The 20333-nt window shown below is 43.6% G+C and overlaps 1 protein-coding gene across 1 annotated transcript in view; it reads left to right on the top strand.

Annotated features, from left to right (window-relative positions):
- The window catches only part of crim1 (cysteine rich transmembrane BMP regulator 1 (chordin-like)), a 76158-nt gene that overhangs the window by 35506 nt on the left and 20319 nt on the right, over positions 1–20333 (top strand). The window contains exons 3-7 of the mRNA XM_060052583.1: positions 5554–5796; positions 6819–6939; positions 7904–8028; positions 14034–14216; positions 15115–15312. Coding sequence (XP_059908566.1) covers positions 5554–5796; positions 6819–6939; positions 7904–8028; positions 14034–14216; positions 15115–15312 — 870 coding nt within the window. The remainder of the gene's footprint in view (positions 1–5553; positions 5797–6818; positions 6940–7903; positions 8029–14033; positions 14217–15114; positions 15313–20333) is intronic.

The following is a 20333-nucleotide window of genomic DNA, read 5'->3' as shown; positions in this document are numbered from 1 at the left end:
TTTCAAGTCTGCTTGTTAAGCTCTTCTCTGTCAGCAGTCTTTTCTGATATTTCTTTCCCTATCCTCAGACAGAAGGCATTTGGCCATCAAGAAGGAAATCAATCTGTTCTTTTCTTACGTTTTCTCCTCAAGAAGTCTAACACTTAACTCTTTCAAGTCTAACACTTAACTTTCAAAGAAAGGCCACTGTATATTTCGAAAGTATTTAAAGGGCTCATGTTATGCCATCAGGTGTGGGTGTGATTATTATTATTGGTACAAGCCTTTTGAAAATCATTCCTTCCCTGTGCCATAGTGACATCACAAGTGGGCATGTCCACCTAGATACGCTGGATAGATCAGTCTACCAGCCTACCAAGTGGACTGTGGCAAACGTTGCTCATCTATCCTTCATGTATCTGGGTTGACACACCCACTTGTGATGTCACTATGGCATGGGGAAGGAATGCCTTTAAAACGGCTTGTACAAGCTAATCACACCCACACCTGCTGGCATGACATGAGCCCCTTTAACGTAAGAACACAAAAGTCAACAAATGTTTGTATTTTGCTAATAAAATCGATTTTCTTTTTGGCTTTAGCGTGTTGGTGTAAGAGCGGTAAATTAACTTTATACAAATTAATGCCGCCAGAAAATAATAACAATTTAGCACATGTGAGATTTCAATATCGGGTGCTGGTCTCTTTTGGGATAAATGGACAAAATAACTCAAAATTGTTGTGATTGATCAATGCAATTAAAAGTGTTGAGGTGTAAAGTATTTAAAAAGTATGATTCGTGAAACCTTTGGTTTTGCAATGTACCAACCTCCACCTCCATGCATCAGTACAGGGTGAATATAGCTGATCACTCTGTTAGACGATAACTGGTGTCGGTGACCTTTCGAGGTTCCCCTGATGAGTTTGTGGAATTGGAGATCGGGCAAGTCTCGGTTGAAGTGGAAGTCGATGTCCAACCAAATGGAATCCCCACAGGCCAGAGTTTCAGCCCAAGATAAAAGCGAACAAAGTCATATTGCGGGGAATACAAATCATTGTTTTGAAAAACGATTTATGTGCCTATTATTGCCATTTTGTGCATGCCTGGATACTTCTCAATTCAATGTTTTCATAATTTAGAACTATCTATCCGTGTTGAATGACAGACTTCTGAGTTATTGCACATGTTGTGCTAGGCTGGCGTTGTATGTGTGTGTGTGTATACAATCTTGGTTGGGTATGTCTACTTGAGTATGACGTGTGTTTGATGTGGGGGCCTACGTGCCAGTATTTTGTTCTGCTCTCTCTAATTTTTTGTTTGTTATTGTAGCAATATAACAGTTAGAAAGGGTAATCGCTCCTAAACACATTCCCCTGCAATACACACACACACACACACACACACACACACACACACACACACACACACACACACACACACACACACACACACACACACACACGCACACGCACACACGTCGCTTCTTTCTGTCTGCCTCTTCTTCCATGCTTTCAGCTTCTAAAACATGCAAAGCCATACTTACAAGCACAGCCGTATAGAAGGACAATCGCACACTAATACTCTCACATTCTCAGATCTTCCCCTTGAGAGTTGAAGACAGAGAAACTACAAAGGCTTAGCAATGAGTGTACTACACTTGTTCTTTATACACACACACACACACACACACACACACACACACACACACACACACACACACACACACACACACACACACACACACACACACACACACACACACACACACACACACACACACACACACACACACACACAGGTGCTCCATAGCAAAACCCCAGACTGTGGCTCTGTGTGTGAATGTGGTATTATTTTAATAGTATCTGCAAAGTATGGAGCAATTGTACACTTAGAGGAATATCAATAGCATAAATATATGCAAAATAATAATCTCTCATTCGCATAAATAAATTAGCAATTTCTATCTCAGCTCAATTGTAGGTGAAAAAAACAAACAACCTCCACCCAACATATTTAAATGATATATCTATATTATTTAAAGCTGCTATCGCAGAGATCTTGCCTTATTCCATAAATAAACATAACACCAGCGATGACTAAATATGGGGTTGAGGTTGTTGTGATCTGGTGGGTCATGTATCAGTACAAAAGGGCTTACAAGGAGCTAGTGTCCGTAGGAGACATTCTAAGACGTGGCGCTTAACACTTTACTCCTCCCAGTCTTTTGGGGGCCGTTGCAAGAGAGAGCTGGTTGGCGATGGAGGTTGGGTGGAGGCGTGACCTCTTGGTCTTTTCTTGGGGGATGTCTCGGCTGCTCCTATCAGCGCCGACCTTAATTAAGCACCAGTCAGTTCATCTGACAAGATAACGTGAGCGCAAACAAGAGCAAGGGGCCAAGGGGGAGCGAGCCCGGGGCGCTGCCTGCAAGCTAACATCATCACCCCTGGGGTAATGAGACATATTACCTTCATCAGATGTGTACCATCGTCATGGCAACAGAGGGCTTACCGACGTGTGTGTGTGTGTGTGTGTGTGTGTGTGTGTGTGTGTGTGTGTGTGTGTGTGTGTGTGTGTGTGTGTGTGTGTGTGTGTGTGTGTGTGTGTGTGTGTGTGTGTGTGTGTGTGTGTGTGTGGTCTGAGGATATTTGAATTATTTCCCGAACGGGAGTTATATCCTCTATTATAGAAAAATCCAGAGTGGAAACATGATGGAACGCTGGAAACGCTGAAGTCACAGAGCTGGACGCTGACCGTTGATTCGTGTTTGGCTTTCAGCGAACAGATTAGCACAAGCTTGGCACTTGGTGTGAGTGCTTTTTTAAATATAATGTAATATATTTAAAGGCCCCCAGCTGTTTTCATTTCCACAGTGAGACTGTGAATCACAAGGACTCTTGTGTGTGTGTGTGCGTGTGTGTGTGTGTGTTGATCAAAAACACAAAGAACGAATATATATAGGTCCGTACTATTAAATAAAAACACATTTCACACACACACACACACACACACACACACACACACACACACACACACACACACACACACACACACACACACACACACACACACACACACACACACACACACACAGATAGACACAGACACACTTTGGGCTTGTCTGTCAGTTAGGATGAGGTGATTTAAGGATGAATGACAGCCACAGAGGCGTCGAGGCGCCTGTGCAGTGTATGCATTGTGTGTAAGGCACCGCTGTGCATCCTGCCTGGCGGTGTGACCCGCCTATAATGTGTGCCTTTTGCAAGTGTGCACGCCTCACACTGCTGCACAGTCTCAGAAGACGGAGACTGGAAAACTTCAAAGTAAACATAATGTAAATGTCCTTATCTCGTCTCCGCCATAACCACAGGCTCTGTCACTGATTTTAAAAAGTGCAGGCAGTTCCTGTTGTTCCTTCCACTATGCGCTGTCTCTCGTCTCTCTCTCTCTCTCTCGTCTTTTCTGTCTCTCTCTCTCTCGTCTTTATGGTCTCTCTCTCTCTCTCTCTCTCTCTCTCTCTCTCTCTCTCTCTCTCTCTCTCTCTCTCTCTCTCTCTCTCTCTCTCTCTCTCTCTCTCTCTCTCTCTCTCTCTCTCTCTCTCTCTCTCTCTCTATCTGTGTCCGTCTCTGTCACTGTCTCGTCTCTCTATCTTGTCCTTCTCTCTCTCTCACTCACTCACTGACTCACTGACTCACTCTCTGTTTCTCTCTCTGTCTGCTTCTCTCTGTCGCTCTCGCTCTCTCTCTTCCTCTCTCCCCTCCCCTAAAGCTTGTTGCAGTGGGTAGAATCTCTACTGACATAATGTCGCTAAACACAGGTAGCAGAGCGAGATCATTATGTTTGTCTTTACCAGGCCAAAGCGTTACCTAAACGTATCACATCTTACCTAAAAGGTACAACCCTGTTCCCTTACCCTGACCATTTCTAACCCAGTTTGGCTAACTATAGTTTACTGTTTCTGATCGTTTACTTCAACATGTATTAGTAACCTGTACAGTATTAGCCTCTACCATGGTACCAAGCACAATTCCTAACTGAGATTGCGGGTGGCAGCAGTTTGAATCCCTGGTTTCCCGTCCTTTGATGAGTTGACTTTGGCTACCTTCTTCTGCCACGTGCTCAGAGGCAGAATTTCCATGGAGACCATTTGGGGGATTTGGCTTCCTTCACTATGACAGCCATGAGGCTCAGCCCTCGAGTGCCTAGAGAGACTAGAGCGATGATCTCCATTAGTGAGCGCTAATTTTGTATCCCATAGGACGGCGCATTAGGGACAATGATCTTGATTGACGAGCGATATGTTGTGGTGTTCTTTCTTAATATATATATAGAATATAAAAAAAATGGGCTTACGTTAAGGATAAAAAAAACAACCTGGAAAGATCATCATTCTGAACTCTTTATATTACAACTGTCGAACAATTCGTTAATGTCGTTATTTTTCAGTGTGTTGTTGTGTAATAAAGGAACGCTTGCATGCTAATTATATTGCGTTGTCTTGCACTTCACTTTTACTTTTGAGTATGTTGTATTTTTGATTAGACTATAATTTGTTTTTTACTGCAATTAAATAGTGTAGTAATATTGTGGTTATTAAAACCGTGGACTTTAAATATCTAGTACAATGTCTTATGTAAGGCTCTGAGGAATGAAGAAGGACATCTACCCTTTGGTAGATGCTGTTCTACAAAGTTCCTTACAATACCATTCCCTTATAAATAATAAGGGGGATAATCCTTTTAGAGGGTGAATTCTTAGCCCTCGGCTTGAGCTGGAAATCGAACATAAAAATGTGTTTTGGGCTGGAGGTTCTAAGAAGGATGGGCAAAGCGTTCTCCCCATGGTTATGGTCCACCTCGACTTAGTACATGTGTTATTCGTATGTAGCACACGTTGCATATGAGCACAATAATAAGCGATGGTGTTTTTAAAATATTTATAATGGTGCTTGGCTTTCTGTGTGGCACGGTAATGTAAGTGTCCAAGAAGCTTATCCCTCTTGGAAACGGCCAACAAAACACTATGGCATTAGCATGCTCTCTCAGCGCCTGTCGGCTATTAGTGCGTGAATTCCCCAGTAAGAATAATCTGTTTTTGAGTTGAATGCACCTCGATTTGAGACTGCTGCCGGCTCATTTCTGACCAATCAGGTCATCTCTTCCCTGATTTGTTCTGCCTGTTGACCACAGGTGCGTGGAATGCAACACTTCTCAATGGCGGAGAAACATGGAGAAGGAGAGGGGCTGTGTTTTTGGTTGTTTAACGGTGTGTTTCCACCGAGCGGTGCGGTTAGATGCGTTAGACGCGGTTCGCGTTTCCACCGCCAAAAGTGGGTGGGGTCCCAAAATAAGCGCACTTAGCCGATCTAAGCCTTATCAACTTTTCCGGTACTCCTCCGTTGGGGTACCAGGCGGTCTGAAAGAGGAAAAAAAACGTGCTCTATACCGCTGTCTTCCCCACTTTTCCGCTCGCTCTCCTTCCACCTCTGGACTGGTACTAGCGGTGCCCTCATCCAGAACCCCCACTCTGCCCCACCGCCCCATCGTAACACACAATGACCTGCTGCTCTCCCCCAGACTCCCGTCCCGACTGCTCCAAGGCCCGGTGCGAGGTGCAGTTCTCGCCCCGTTGCCCCGAGGACTCGGTGCTCATCGAGGGCTACGCCCCGGCGGGACAGTGCTGCCCCCTGCCGTCCCGCTGCGTCTGCCGCCCCTCCGGCTGCCTCCGCAAACTCTGCCAGCCGGGACACCTCACCATTCTGATCACCAAGGCTACGGGCCGCCCGGGCGAGTGCTGCGACCTCTACGAGTGTAAGCCCGGTGAGTAGGTCGCCTTTGGAATTCCACGCTCGTACCTTGTAATCTTTCCAAGGTTTTTTTTTCTTTTTTTTTTGTAAGACAAGGATCAAAGATAAGTTTAAAGACGTGTGTGTGCATGTGTGCGAGGGTGCGTGTGCGAGGGTGCGTGTGCGAGGGTGCGTGTGCGAGGGTGCGTGTGCGAGGGTGCGTGTGCGAGGGTGTGTGTGTGTGTGTGTGTGTGTGTGTGTGTGTGTGTGTGTGTGTGTGTGTGTGTGTGTGTGTGTGTGTGTGTGTGTGCGTGTGCGTGTGTGTAAAATCCCTGGAAGAAAAACGCAGGGCTGCCATGTTCTGCACGTTCAGCAGTCAGCCGATTGTGGCGGTCAGTCGCACCGCAGCCGATGCAGGTTGTTGATACACTTTAGGGCTTGTTTGCCATATAGGCCATATTGGAAAGTTGGGTGGGTACATCTTCTAGAAGCTTTGGGGAAACCATGGAAACCCATCAAACCGTTTTACTCGCCGGGTGGGGAAATGGAATGCAGAGTCATTGTTTGATGGTTAAGGTATAGGTGAATGGGGCTATTGGGATTTCGGGAAGTGCCAATTCCGGTTCTATATACAGACCACTGTGACGGTACTCCACCAGATGTGTGGTTAAGTGTATTCATTTAATACGGTAGTGAGAAGAGGGAGACCTGGACAGGTTCCCAAGGAGCCCATTTCATGTTTGCATACTTGCTTCAAATGTCTGGACATTGCTCTCTCTCTATCAAGGTAGTTGCAACGGCTGTAATCATATGTTAAAGTTCTCCATGTGACCACAGATGCATGATGCTGGTTTACAATTTCAGATTGTAAATTTCATTCTCAGAACTATCTTACCGGTAATTGAACCGGATCCCTGCCAGGAGACCCTCTCCATTCAGCTCCACTTGGTACAGCCCAATGAGGTCTAACCAGGTGTGCATGATTAACCAGTGAGGTGGATCGTGTAGCCTCCTCCAAAAATCGAACTCAAATTCTGTGTTTTTTATTGTCTGCAGTTTACAGCGTGGACTGCAGTGCCGTGGAGTGCCCTCTGGTCCAGCAGGGGAACTGCCCACTAGACAGCTACGAGACCCAGGTCCGACTGACCGCCGACGGGTGCTGTACTCTTCCTACTAGGTAAGACAGAGACGGGCGTGTTCAGAAAAACAAATGGGTACTATTTAGTTGGTGACTCCCTGATCCTCGATAAGAGTCTGAGCATTAACTTCTGAGGCAAATTATTGTACATTTATTAGCCTTCTACTCTTAATCAGAAGTGGGAAGGCAAATCAAGGCTGAGTCGAACATACAGTTTCATTGAATTAGTCAACATTAGGCTCCGTCTTGAATGTTTATCAGCCTATTTTTACGGTTGTCCTCCTGTTTAATTAATACATTTGCAGGGAAAAGCCATGCAATGCGTTTAAGGGAACAAAAGGTGAATTTTACTTTAAAACATATCATGCTGAATCTGGTATCGAGATTAGTTGATTCTGAAAACAATGGATGTTGTTTACAGAAATATATGTATTTGGAGGTTATGTTCACTGCCTCTTAACACCTTATACCATTAGACCACCGAAGTGTCCGTTCAGCTGTAATTCAGTTGACAGCTTGCAGGAGGTCTAGAAGCAGAATAGATAAATATTCATCACCTACTTCCCCCCTACACACCCACACACACACACACACACACACACACACACACACACACACACACACACACACACACACACACACACACACACACACACACACACACACACACACACACACACACACACACACCCATTGTGGTGAGTTCAACAGAAAGAGCTGCTGATAAAGCAGCCTGAATATTAGCCGGTGAGAACTGATGTGTGCAATAACTAACAGAGACTAGCAGGTGATTCAACACGCCGACTATCCGCCCTGCATCACTGCTTTCTCTACTGACGAAAAGGTAAATGCTCTTTCATTGTGGAGGGAAAATGAATCATGGGCTATTGTGTTTGTGTGCGTGCTGTGTGCGCGTCTGTGTGTGGGGGTTCTTGCTTGCGTGCACGTGCTTGTGTGGTGTGTGTGTGTGTGTGTGTGTGGGTGTGCGCTTGCGTGTGTCCAGGTGTGAGTGTCTTCCAACAGGTAGCTGTGTCGTTCCCTCCTGTCCACCGGGCACCTATCCCCAGATGGTCGCCAACGGCAACGGCACTCCAGGGAGTTGCTGTGACCACTACCAATGTGTTAATGGTGGGTGAAAAACACACACGCACACAGGCACACACACTTACTCTCACATGCACACGTTGGATGTTGTGACAGTCACAGGATTAATTAATATTTTATATGTCATAAAGCATACAATTTTACATATCTGTTCCAGAACTCCCAATTATAAATAAAAACACATGTGGTTGTGTGGATCATTTGATGTGAATTTTATTGGGAGTAATGGATGATGCTAGTGTTCAGTTTGTCTACCTACGGCATTGGAGAGGCTGCACTATGTGTGCCTTTTTTCCGCAAGACAAATGTAAGATTTTATGGGTTTGTAAAGCAAAGAGAGGCTTATTCTTTAAGGAGCAATTTTGCCCCTATTAAGTCCCCCTTAAAACAAGATGTTGCAAAAGAGCTGTGGCACTAGAGCATCTAATCATCAAAGAAACAAATAGTGACTCCAGCAATGTTTTTTTCTTTTGTACAAAGAGGGAAGCTATACAAACGATTATGCTCTATGGGTTTGAAACAAAACCGAACCCAAATAACTTGAAGTCCCAAAACTAGGGCTTTGAAGTAGTGAGGTAAATATTGATGAGAGAGAAAAGAGAGGGAGAGGGAAGTGAACGTGGGAGAGAGACAGAGAGGACCAATGGCATAAGAGACAGCAGGTGCAGCACTTATAACATCATCAGTCAAACAAACATCTGTTCATTGCTACGACAACTCTGTCACTATGGCAACGTGCTGCACAGAGATCCAGCAACAGAGGTGTGTGTGTGTGTGTGTGTGTGGGTGTGTGAGTGTGCGCGTGCATGCATTTGCGTGCATGGAATCAGCAAAACCTTTCACCATTTCAGGGGGAAACGGTGAAAGGCATTGTACGTCTGTTTGGATGCGTCTTCCGTCCAAAAAAAAAAAATCAGTGTGTGCGAAAGAGAGGGTGAGTGCAGAGAGATTGAAAATCAATATAGAGAGCAGCTGTAGGGTGCATCGCGCCGCAGTCCCGATAGCCAATAATAATCCCATCTGACCTAACGCTACTGGAATTCACTCAGGAGCCTCATTTGCACCTGCCGTTTAAATCACTTTCTGATTCCGTGTTCAGAAGCCAGTGGTGGAGGAACGGTGGGGGTTCAACGAGAGGGTCGGTCGCTGTGACCAACACTCGTGTGTCTCCCTCATTGTGTCTGCTGCGAAAACACAGTCCACTTTGAAGTCGATTAGTTTAAGTCTTCCTACGGTACTCACAAGAAGATACACGCTTCAGGGGAAGAGGTTCCTTAATATTTATTCCCATCCCTACACACACACACACACACACACACACACACACACACACACACACACACACACACACACACCAGACACATCAATTACTTGTCCACACTGCCTGTTGCTGTCGCTGTAAAAGTAGGATGTCGCAGGGGTAGAATGTTTCTTTGCTTTGCTAAAGGCTTAACTGTTTCCCCCAATTTATTTCTTAAGAGTGAACAGAACTCTCAGGGAGTCTAGGGCTACTCCAGCACAGGTGGCTTCGTCCAACCACAAAGTTGAGACATGAAGCAGTGCTTTTGTAGTTAGTATCTCCCTGGAGCACGTACACACACACACACACACACACACACACACACACACACACACACACACACACACACACACACACACACACACACACACACACACACACACACACACACATCTCTTACTCACTTAACTATGCCATAAAAGTACTGGCATTTTGAGTAAATATGTCGAAAGCTGCTCAGCTGCTGGGTACACACCCCCACACACACACACACCCTTACACAGATGCAGAGCCTTTGTCTGAGTGTATGAGAAGGTCACACAGATCATTAGATTACTAACAATCCCTATGACATAAATGAGCACTTACCTGAATACATTATGACACACACAGGTACACAAAATCACACAAAATCACAAATGCACACACGCAACAGTCACGCATACACAGACATCCATGAGTAACATCAGCACAGCGCATTCTGATTATTCGATTAATCTATTGATGCACAAAATTAGAATATTCCCATATGATGATTATGCCTGTATTAAGATTCACAGGGGAATGTTGTTATTAACTAAATGTAAAGTGGTAAATGCATCGGCATTGTTAGTAGTGATGGCGTTCGTTTTCATAGTCATTCTTATATTTGCGCTTATCAAATAACTTGGTTATTAACACAAAGTACATCTGTTCAGAAATCTTCAGCTGAATTTGTACATCAAAGTCCTATATGAGAAAACTGGGTGCTAAAATACTAAATTGGAAGGAAAATGCCTTGTTGACCATAACAAGATTGCATCCATTCCTCTATCTACTAGGGTACATTAGCTTTAATCGGCCAGTCACACACTGAGCCACAGTTGGGAGTGAGGGTGCAATCACGACAACTTTGAGCGCTATAACTGTCCTTTGTTAACAGCCCAAATAGAAATAGAAATGAGTAGGGAGGGAAGAATCCAGTTTTAATGGCTGCCAAGGATGTTAGGAGCCAGTGTTTTTGAATCCTGACAACCCTTGCGTGCAGAATGGTGGGGTTGTATGTGGACGTTGGCTGGTGGAGGGATCTGGCAAAAGGGAAATCCAAATTTTGATATGGGGTGAAGCTTGTTAAAATGAACGCTTCCACCCCTGTAAAAAAAAAGCTACCACGTACACACACAATGTCTCTCAAACACATGCCGAGTACACAAAGGTCTCTCAAATATAAGCCAAATTCAAGATGCTTTTTGAGGCAGAGGAGAGGAAGGGAGAACAGAGGTACAGGGACAGAACAAGAAGAAAGAGGGCAGGGGAAGACGGAAAGAGAAATTAGAGAGAGGGGGGGGGGTACAGACAGACAGACAAGGACAGGACCGCCCAAGGCAGAATCTGTGAAGTGACCTCCATCTCATCTTTCAAAGAAATGCAACTTCTTTTTTGTTTTTCACCAACCTCCCTTTCTCCGTCTAAATCTTTTACTCTTGAACACTTTTTCTCTCTTGTTGAGACATGTTCCACTTTGATTAAAGCCTTCTCTAATGGGAGGATGAATGTTATTCTCCAACCCTCTGTCCTGAACACCCCATACATGCGATCAGTCACATCCAAATGTGGGCACACATCATTGCTAAAACACGGATGGTCATGGGGAATTTGACGGAAGGGGAAGCTGGGGGGTTTGGGTACAGTAAAGGCCAATGGAAGAACTAGGCCTTATCTTCCTCCAGGCCGTATAACGCTGGCTATTTTCAACAGCAGCAAACTGGACCCCAAAAAAATACTGGTAATCCAGCCTGTGTTTTTGTCCGTTTTATCCCCTTCTCTGTGTCATGAGCCAAAGGGAGTTTGGGAAGGGAAGCAGGTGAGGTCCGACAGCCTTAAAACCCAGCCTCACAAAAGATGGTGACCGCTCGCCAAGTCTCAGCAGCAAGTGGCTGTCACTAGTTCTCCAGGAGGCTTTCCATTGGTCATTAGCGGTGTTGTCTCGCAGCGGGATGAATTCCCATTTATTTTGTGTGTGTGTGTGTGTGTGTGTGTGTGTGTGTGTGTGTGTGTGTGTGTGTGTGTCTGTGTCTGTGTCTGTGTCTGTGTGTGTGTGTGTGTGTGTGTGTGTGTGTGTCACCACAAGCAACACAACATCGAGCCCAAGAGGAGGCTTTCACTCATTCCCTCGCTGGTTGTCTGGAGCTTACAGCCAGGGTGCCTTTCAAGTCCAGTGACACAGTGGGGGTGGGGGTGCGACACCTGGATTCTGGGATCAAGGCTTGGGTTACCGTATGTCTTGCAAGCCTATCTGCAGTCTTTCTACGCTGATGTCTATGGGACCACAGTGACATATCTGTGTGAAACACAGTGGGGGAATATATATGTGCATGTTGATATCCTCTTTCTTACTCAGGCTCCATGTCAGTATTGCCATTCCACTATACTCACAGCAAGAGAAAGAGAGCGTGATAGGCCAGTGTATTTCGTACTAGAAACGATTGTTCGGGAATGATATTAAAACACATAGACATTTACGTGCTATATTAATTAAACTGTATTTGCGTATCTTTGCGCTACACATCTGTATAATTAATCCTGCCAAGCATTCAACTTTTTCCTTATCACAACAAGCTGGTATAAATACATTGTACGAATAAAAAAACTTTAGCTCTGTCTGTCTAAATCAAAATTTTGACAGACATTTAACCGTTTCTAATTAAACATATGTAGCTGGAAAGACCAAAGTGAACGTTATTGGATACATTGGTACTTCTTAGCTATATATATATATATATACCTTAGCTAATCTTCTACTGAGTAATCACAGATGCATGTGTGCAACATGAGTCATCTCATAGATGTCTATGCATATAGCATGTTTACATGTTCAGTGTTGAGACATTCAGCCCTTAAAAGCGTCGCATTTAATCGTTCGGTACTTCTTGTTTTAACCTCAGCAATTCGCTTTCAACTCCTAACTGCCTGAGTGAATTCAATTCAGCATTCGCTTTAGTGGATCATCTGTGGTAATTCAATCTTAATTAATGTGGCTTTATTTCATCTTGATCTGCTTTTAATGATTGGTGGATGGATTTTTTTTAATTAATCCCTAGAAGTGTTGCTACACAATTAAACATGACTACTGCAGGCAAAATGTCAGCAGACATCAAAAATTGAAATGTATGTTAACTTAACATTTTTGTCCAACAGAAGAAAAACCATGCAGTACATTCATATAAAAGTAATAATGACACTACTTCTTTTAACCCGATTTTCCGCCCGGTTTGTCCCACCCACTGCAGGTCCAATTTTCAGGAGAGAACACCCTCTCCCTTCAATAATGAAAAAAAAAAAATAGGTGGCGGGAAAAATGATGGCGAAAGGGAGGGGATTGGCAGAATAAGGTGCGCAGAGAGCTAAAGTACAGGGGGTAAAGGACAACGCTCTTAACCTGAACACGGCCTGGTGAAAAAAAAGGATCAACTGGGTGCGATGCGCGTGCGTGCGTGTGTGTGAGTGTGTGTGTGCGTGTACGTGGATGCGATTAGAAGTAAAACCATTATATTAGGCGCTGACTGAGAATGTGAAGCTAGCTTGTGCCTTTGGTTGCTATGGATACCAAGATGTGGCAGATCTTTTTCTTCAGACATACAGAACACATGAGTGCGAAGAAACACACAAACCCAAACCATACCTTTAATATCTAGCCTGCGTCTGTCGGCTTATGTTTACCATTCAGTGCAGGTTTTCTTTAATCAGTCTTTTCCACACTTTCTCTCCTCAACCCTTCCTTCACCTCGGTGCTTTATCCATCATTGTTTTTGGCCTCCATATGTTCAAAGTGGTTCACACACCCTCTCATTCATGTCAACCATTCCCCTGGATTATCAACGAAGAAAGAGAGCTTGAGCGATCTTCAAATGCGTCGGTGGAGGCAGCTGGACGTGGTCCTCAAACACATTGCACTGTGGGAATTGTTGGATTTTTTTAAGTTGTGGTTAAAACTTGGAAAAACACCCCATATTATATAGGCCTACTATTAAAAGTTGTTTGTGGGCATTGGCAAATGAATAACAGGTATGCAGCCCCACCCAGCCCTGGAGTACAATCAGTGTGACTCGGGTCATGTGAGGCTGCTTAATCCAGCCATCAGCCACACACACCCACAACAATCATCTTAGTTCAATTTAAGCAGCCTCACAAGGCCCGAGTCTTGGACTCTGGGGCTGGGTCCAATCAGTCTGACTCAGGCCAGGTTAGACTGCTTAATCCAGCCATCAGCCACACACACTCACAACCATCTTAGGTCAACTAAAGACCCCCCCCCCCCCGTTCAGTTGGGTACAAACAATAAGATGATAGTTGACAAACAAAGACAATTTTGAATATACCTTTGGTATTCTCCTTCCATTAGTTCTTGCTAGGAGTGTCAATGAGCCGTTGCACAACTTTCATCAAGAATTTGCTATTTGTGTGCATTGATAATAAAATACCAATCTCTTACATTATATCGGAATTGTACCCTCCTCCTTCTTCATGGTAGATACCAAGTCGGTGTGTCTGTTCGGAGGGGTGGAGCGCGAAGAGGGCGAGCTCTTCCAATTGGACGGCTGCCGTTTCTGCCGATGCAAAGGGGGAGTGGCCAACTGTTACCATGCCCAGTGTGGTAAACTGCGTTGCACACGGCAATACACTCCTCCCGGAGAGTGCTGCCCAGTCTGTGAGGGTAAGACACACACACACACACACACACACACACACACACACACACACACACACACACACACACACACACACACACACACACACACACAAACCACTACCAGCTTAACTAGTACTTTGTTTGTTTTTGTTTGTTTCCATTTACTGCTGGAAGCCGAGCTATCCATGTTGTTTACTGTTACGATGATAGATGGGGAGTCTTAATGCAAATATAAAATGACATGACACCGTGACGCCAGCTTTCCGGATCCTAATGAACCGTGAGCTTTGTGAACTGCTTCACCCCTAATAAATAAATATATATATATATATATATATATATAGACTTTTTTTAAGCAAGCATGGCAGTATCTTCGGATCAATGAGCAGGCAGAGATTTCCGATTGACAGACTCTGATTGGCCTTAAGGGTCACGCGCCACTCAAACAGCATAAAATCCACCGACACGTTTGGCATATTTCGCATATTTACACTGAATAACCAACAGATTCAATCTGTATAGAAAGCCAGCCGTGACTGCTTGCACTCGGTAATGGATCTGAGGTATCTTGATTCGACGTTACACACCGGTGAATGTGTCCAGCACTGGCCTGTGAAAGTTGTTATTTCAGATTGTTCCCTATCCCAACGCGGAGAGAAAGAACACGAACGTGCTGTTTCGAAAGTTCTTCGATTCATCCGTGGGAATTGTTTGTGCAAGTGGCAGAAACACACGTCCCTTGTTCCCCCGCTAGGTGTGGCTGTGAATGCATATGAATTTTCCTGCATATTCTACGGCTATCAAAAGTTGATCCGTGATTATACACAATCTCGTATTTAATTTCCCTTAAAGGTGACATATTATACCACACGAGTGTGATTAGCCGATCAAACTAAAATCCCCCCCCCATCCCGACCCGCAGATCCCATCTTCCCCGCACTGAGCGCCGCCGGTTGCTACGTCAACGGCCGCATCGTGGGGCACGGCGAGCACTGGCGCGAGGACGACTGCACCTTCTGCCAGTGTGTGGCGGGCGAGCGGCGCTGCGTGGCCGCCGCCTGCGCCCACAACTGCCTCAGTCCGGTCAAGGTGCCCGGGGAGTGCTGTCCCGTCTGCGAAGGTACGCACGCACACACACACACACATACACACACACACAGACACACAGACACACACAGAAACACACACACACACACAATAGAAAAAGTGTGATATAGGTATTAAAGGGTAAACAAACACTGAAATAAAACTTTAGGATAAGTACAATCGGTAAAATTGTTCGGTCCGAAATCGTAAACTCTGACCCAACAAATTGCAGTCAACTATCAGTTACGAGGCGGATATGCTGCATTATTCAATAACAATTTTGGCAGTGAAAAAGACAGCTGGATTCAGCCCTCAACCTATAAAGCCGGATAAAAACGAGCTTATGCTCCGTCCATTCAGCCAACATATCATATGTATTCAGAGGATTCAATTATAATGGAGTTTCACTTTTTAATCCAACTGTAAAATGGTGTGGCAAATGGCGAGAGAGGAATTATGATAATTGTCTGCACTTGGGGCGTTCTTTTATGTATGCATAGAGTTGACTTGGGGTTGTTTCACTTTTGGTCGATAAAAGTATCAGTCTTTCAGACAAAGTTGGTATCCAATGCTAGACTTTTGCTATATAACTGCACCACGTCATGGTATAAAAAATAACCTATATTCAGTAATCAATGGCTTGTAGCACCGACTGCTATTGAGATAATAATAATAATAATAATACATTTAATTTAGAGGCGCCTTTCAAGACACCCAAGGTCACCTTACAGAGCATATAGTCATCATTCAAAACTATGTAAAACAGACTAGGAATAAAAGGAAAAAAGAGGTTAAACATGAAGAATAATAATAATTAATAACACTCAAAGACGCCTAAAGTGAAGGGGGGACCTCACTAACCACCACCAATATGTAGCACCCACTTGGGTGATGCACGGCAGCCAATCGGTGCCAGAACGCTCACTACACACCAGCTTGAGGTGGAGAGTTAGGGATGAGGTGGAGAGTGAGGGAAAAGAACATTTAAACACTATCGACCATATTTAAACACTGTCTATCACATTTAAACAATATCGACCACATGTAAACACTATCGACCACATTTAAACACTATCGACCATATTTAAACACTATGGACCACATGTAAACCCTATCGACCACATGTAAACACTATCGCCCACATTTAAACACTATCACCCACAGTTAAACACTATGGACCACACGTAAACCCTATCGACCACATTTAAACACTATCGCCCACATTTAAACACTATCGCCCACATTTAAACACTATGGACCACATTTAAACACTATGGACCACATGTAAACCCTATCGACCACAATTAAACACTATCGACCACAATTAAACACTATCGACCACATTTAAACATGTAAACCCTATCGACCACATTTAAACACTATCGACCACATTTAAACACTCTCGCCCACATTTAAACACTATCGACCACATTTAAACACTCTCGCCCACATTTACACACTATCGACCACATTTAAACACTATCGACCACATGTAAACACTAGCGACCATATTTAAACACTATCGACCACATTTAAACATGTAAACCCTATCAACCACATTTAAACATGTAAACCCCTCTCGACCACATTTAAACCCTATCGACCACATTTAAACCCTATCGACCATATTCAAACACTATCGACCACATTTAAACTATCGACCATATTTAAACACTATCGACCACATTTAAACACTATCGACCATATTTAAACACTATCGACCACATTCAAACCCTATCGACCACATTTAAACCCTATCGACCACATTTAAACCCTATCAACCATATTTAAACACTATCGACCACATTCAAACACTATCGACCACATTTAAACACTATCGCCCACATTTAAACACTATAGACCATATTTAAACACTATCAACCATATTTAAACACTATCGACCACATTTAAACACTATCGACCACATTCAAACACTATCGACCATATTTAAACACTATCAACCATATTTACACGCTATCGACCACATTCACACACTATCGACAACATGTAAACCCTATCGCCCACATTTAAACACTATCGACCACATTTAAACCCTATCGCCCACATTTAAACACTATCGACCACATTTAAACACTATCGACCATATTTAAACACTATCGACCATATTTAAACACTATCGACCACATGTAAACACTAGCGACCATATTTAAACACTCACACAATTTGATATATATCACTATATATATATATAAAGATATAGATTTGTGCTGATTATATTATTCCGATCTATCCTTGTATTTAAATTGCGGATCCCCATAAAGGGTATAAATTGCCATCCCCGTATTGGGTTCCAATAGGTTGACTGACTCTCCGTCCATCCTTCGTATCATCTGCTGTTCCAGCGCCAGACAAACGGCGGTGACACTACCGACGGAAAAAGCCGTTACGTCCCATTGTTTGGAGTGAAAGCAGTTTCTCCCTATCCATATAATATATATATATATAGATCTACACATATAAATAGTTTATAAAAGAGTTAAAAGTTTACAAAAACACACTTAAATTACTTAAATTACTAAAAACAACGCAACACGCACGGAGCTACTGGATAAGCGTCCTACTCGCGTCGGCGCCATGGCAACCTATGATGAATGATGAATGCATGTTAAAGATGGTGATAATGGGTCTCTGAATGTACCACGGTGACTCTGACAAAAACTCCTTATTGTGATTGGTTAGACAAATTGATTTTGCAGGCTGGAGCCGCAAAAACAATCGCCCTTGGTGCCTTTCAAATTAATGTCACTTTTTTGGCAAATGGAAATCGTGTCAGATGTAGTCAGTTCCATAATTTATTATAATTATTTTACTGACATGGGAAATTAAACTCTGCATCTAAAATGGCATGTTGCAGATAGTTATCGGGCAAATATCACAAGCCATGTTGTGCTTTACCCACCTGTAAGGAGACTAGAGACTGGGCCCCAACAAACACACACAGACATATACAAAACCATTAAATGTATATATATGCAAAACATGCATTCTGTTTGTGCGGCAGATATTACGTATTTTTCGAGGTAGGCTTTTATTCCTGACCGGCTTAGGTCGATTTTGCAAACACAAAGACTTCAGAGAAAAAAATGTTTTGCGTTTGAGTAATAAATTGTGATGTTCCTAATGCTTTCACGATGGAAAGCCCAAATGCTAATTTAAATTAGAGGTTTGCGAGTAAAAGATGTACAATAAACATTTGCACTACTTCATGACAACACCACATAAAAACAACCCAGTTTTGCCATACCTGCGGCTTATAGAAAATGCATCTTTATCCTCAAAAAATACCATCCCCATCACACACACACATCAAGGAGTAAGTGTATATGCACGGCTTAGTCTGCATACTACTGAATAATAGGTTATGGTTATTTCCCTGTAAGCTGGTGAAGCCCAGATTTAATCTTTGCGATTGCACGTTTGTGTGAAAGGCTTGCGCACATGAACATCAATTAGATCAATATTTTTATCTTCAGATAATGAAAGTTACGGGGAGTCGATAAAAGTGGTATCCGCACAGCCCTTATAGATTGGCGTCAAACTTGGCCACAAACAAATACGTTTTTTTTTTTATTATGTTGCCTTGGAAACAGACGCAACACAAAAGGCTGCGGTGGTATACTGGCACGCAGGTGTGTACTGCTGTGTATTTATTTTAAGAAGGAAGAAAAATTGGTGGGAATATTGATAATAGTAACTAAACTTTTAGTTCTTGACTTTGGAAAACACAAAATAATGCAGTATGTTGAAAAGGGTCATATAGACGAGGAGACAAGGTAATTCCAAAGACACTGACAAAAAGCAAGAGAGTATAGCAATAGACTGAAGGTGTGTGTGTGTGTGTGTGTGTGTGTGTGTGTGTGTGTGTGTGTGTGTGTGTGTGTGTGTGTGTGTGTGTGTGTGTGTGTGTGTGTGTGTGTGTGTGTGTGTGTGTGTGTGTGTGTGTGTGCGAGCGCAGGGAAGCTGTTTGTGGCAGTCACCTTGAGGCAGATGGCCACAGTGTCACTTACTGTTTAATGAAGTTCACACATACACACATACAGACACACACACACACAAATGAGCTCATGCTTACATTCTCTTTTATTTCCTCCTTCCCCTCAAACATACTCCCTCAGTCTGTTGTTATTTGTGTTTTTTTCTCTCTTCCTGCTTCGTTGATTTTCCGATTCCCATGAGAGACGCATGCCTTGTCTCTCCTCTTTCAGTCACCTCACACACACACACACACACACACACACACACACACACACACACACACACACACACACACACACACACACACACACACACACACACACACACACACCGCCTCTCATCAGAGCCATGGCTGTGCCTGACCTTGGCTCTCTCACCTTCTTTCTTTTCCTCTCCTCCTCTCCTCCTCCTCCCCTCACTTCCTCTCCTGTCCCTCCTCACATATTTGACCATCAACCACTAAACGACCACTGATGCTATCTGCAGCTATCTCCCTACAGCAGGAAACAACACCGCTGATAAGATCTTCCCGGGCCCTCCTCCCATGGCCACTAGGGGGTTTCCCCGCCCAGCACTTTAGTGGGCGGGGCTTGTGACATTGTGTCAACAAGTGTGATGGAATGGCTTATCATGGCTCGATATTAAGATAAGCGATATGGCCAGCCAAGTACCAATGCGATTTTATTGTCTTCATTTGTCTATATTTTGAAGAACCTGTTTATCTTTTCTGACATGACCACTTTTCCATGTCGATATGATGTGTTTTGAAATTGGGTGTAACACAAAAATTCTACACATTTCCTGTTTGGCCTTTCTGGTCTCGAGTAGGGCTATTTGGGGAATCCCAGTCGCATTTGATCACTTCAGGGTGTGCGTTAAAAACAATATTTTTCAAAAGAATGTCTGTATTGTAGTAAGTTTGCATTGCCAGACGAATTGCTAACTGTTATTCATCTGGCGATGCTAGCTTACTACATATATAAATATAAAATGAAGAGAGAGGTCCCAGACGAATTGCAAAATGCAATTCGTCTGGGACCTCTGTGGTCATTTTTGATT

The sequence above is a fragment of the Gadus macrocephalus genome, chromosome 5, assembly GCF_031168955.1.
Source record: "Gadus macrocephalus chromosome 5, ASM3116895v1".
Taxonomy (NCBI): Eukaryota; Metazoa; Chordata; class Actinopteri; order Gadiformes; family Gadidae; genus Gadus; species Gadus macrocephalus.
This window is presented reverse-complemented; position numbering and strand designations above follow the sequence as displayed.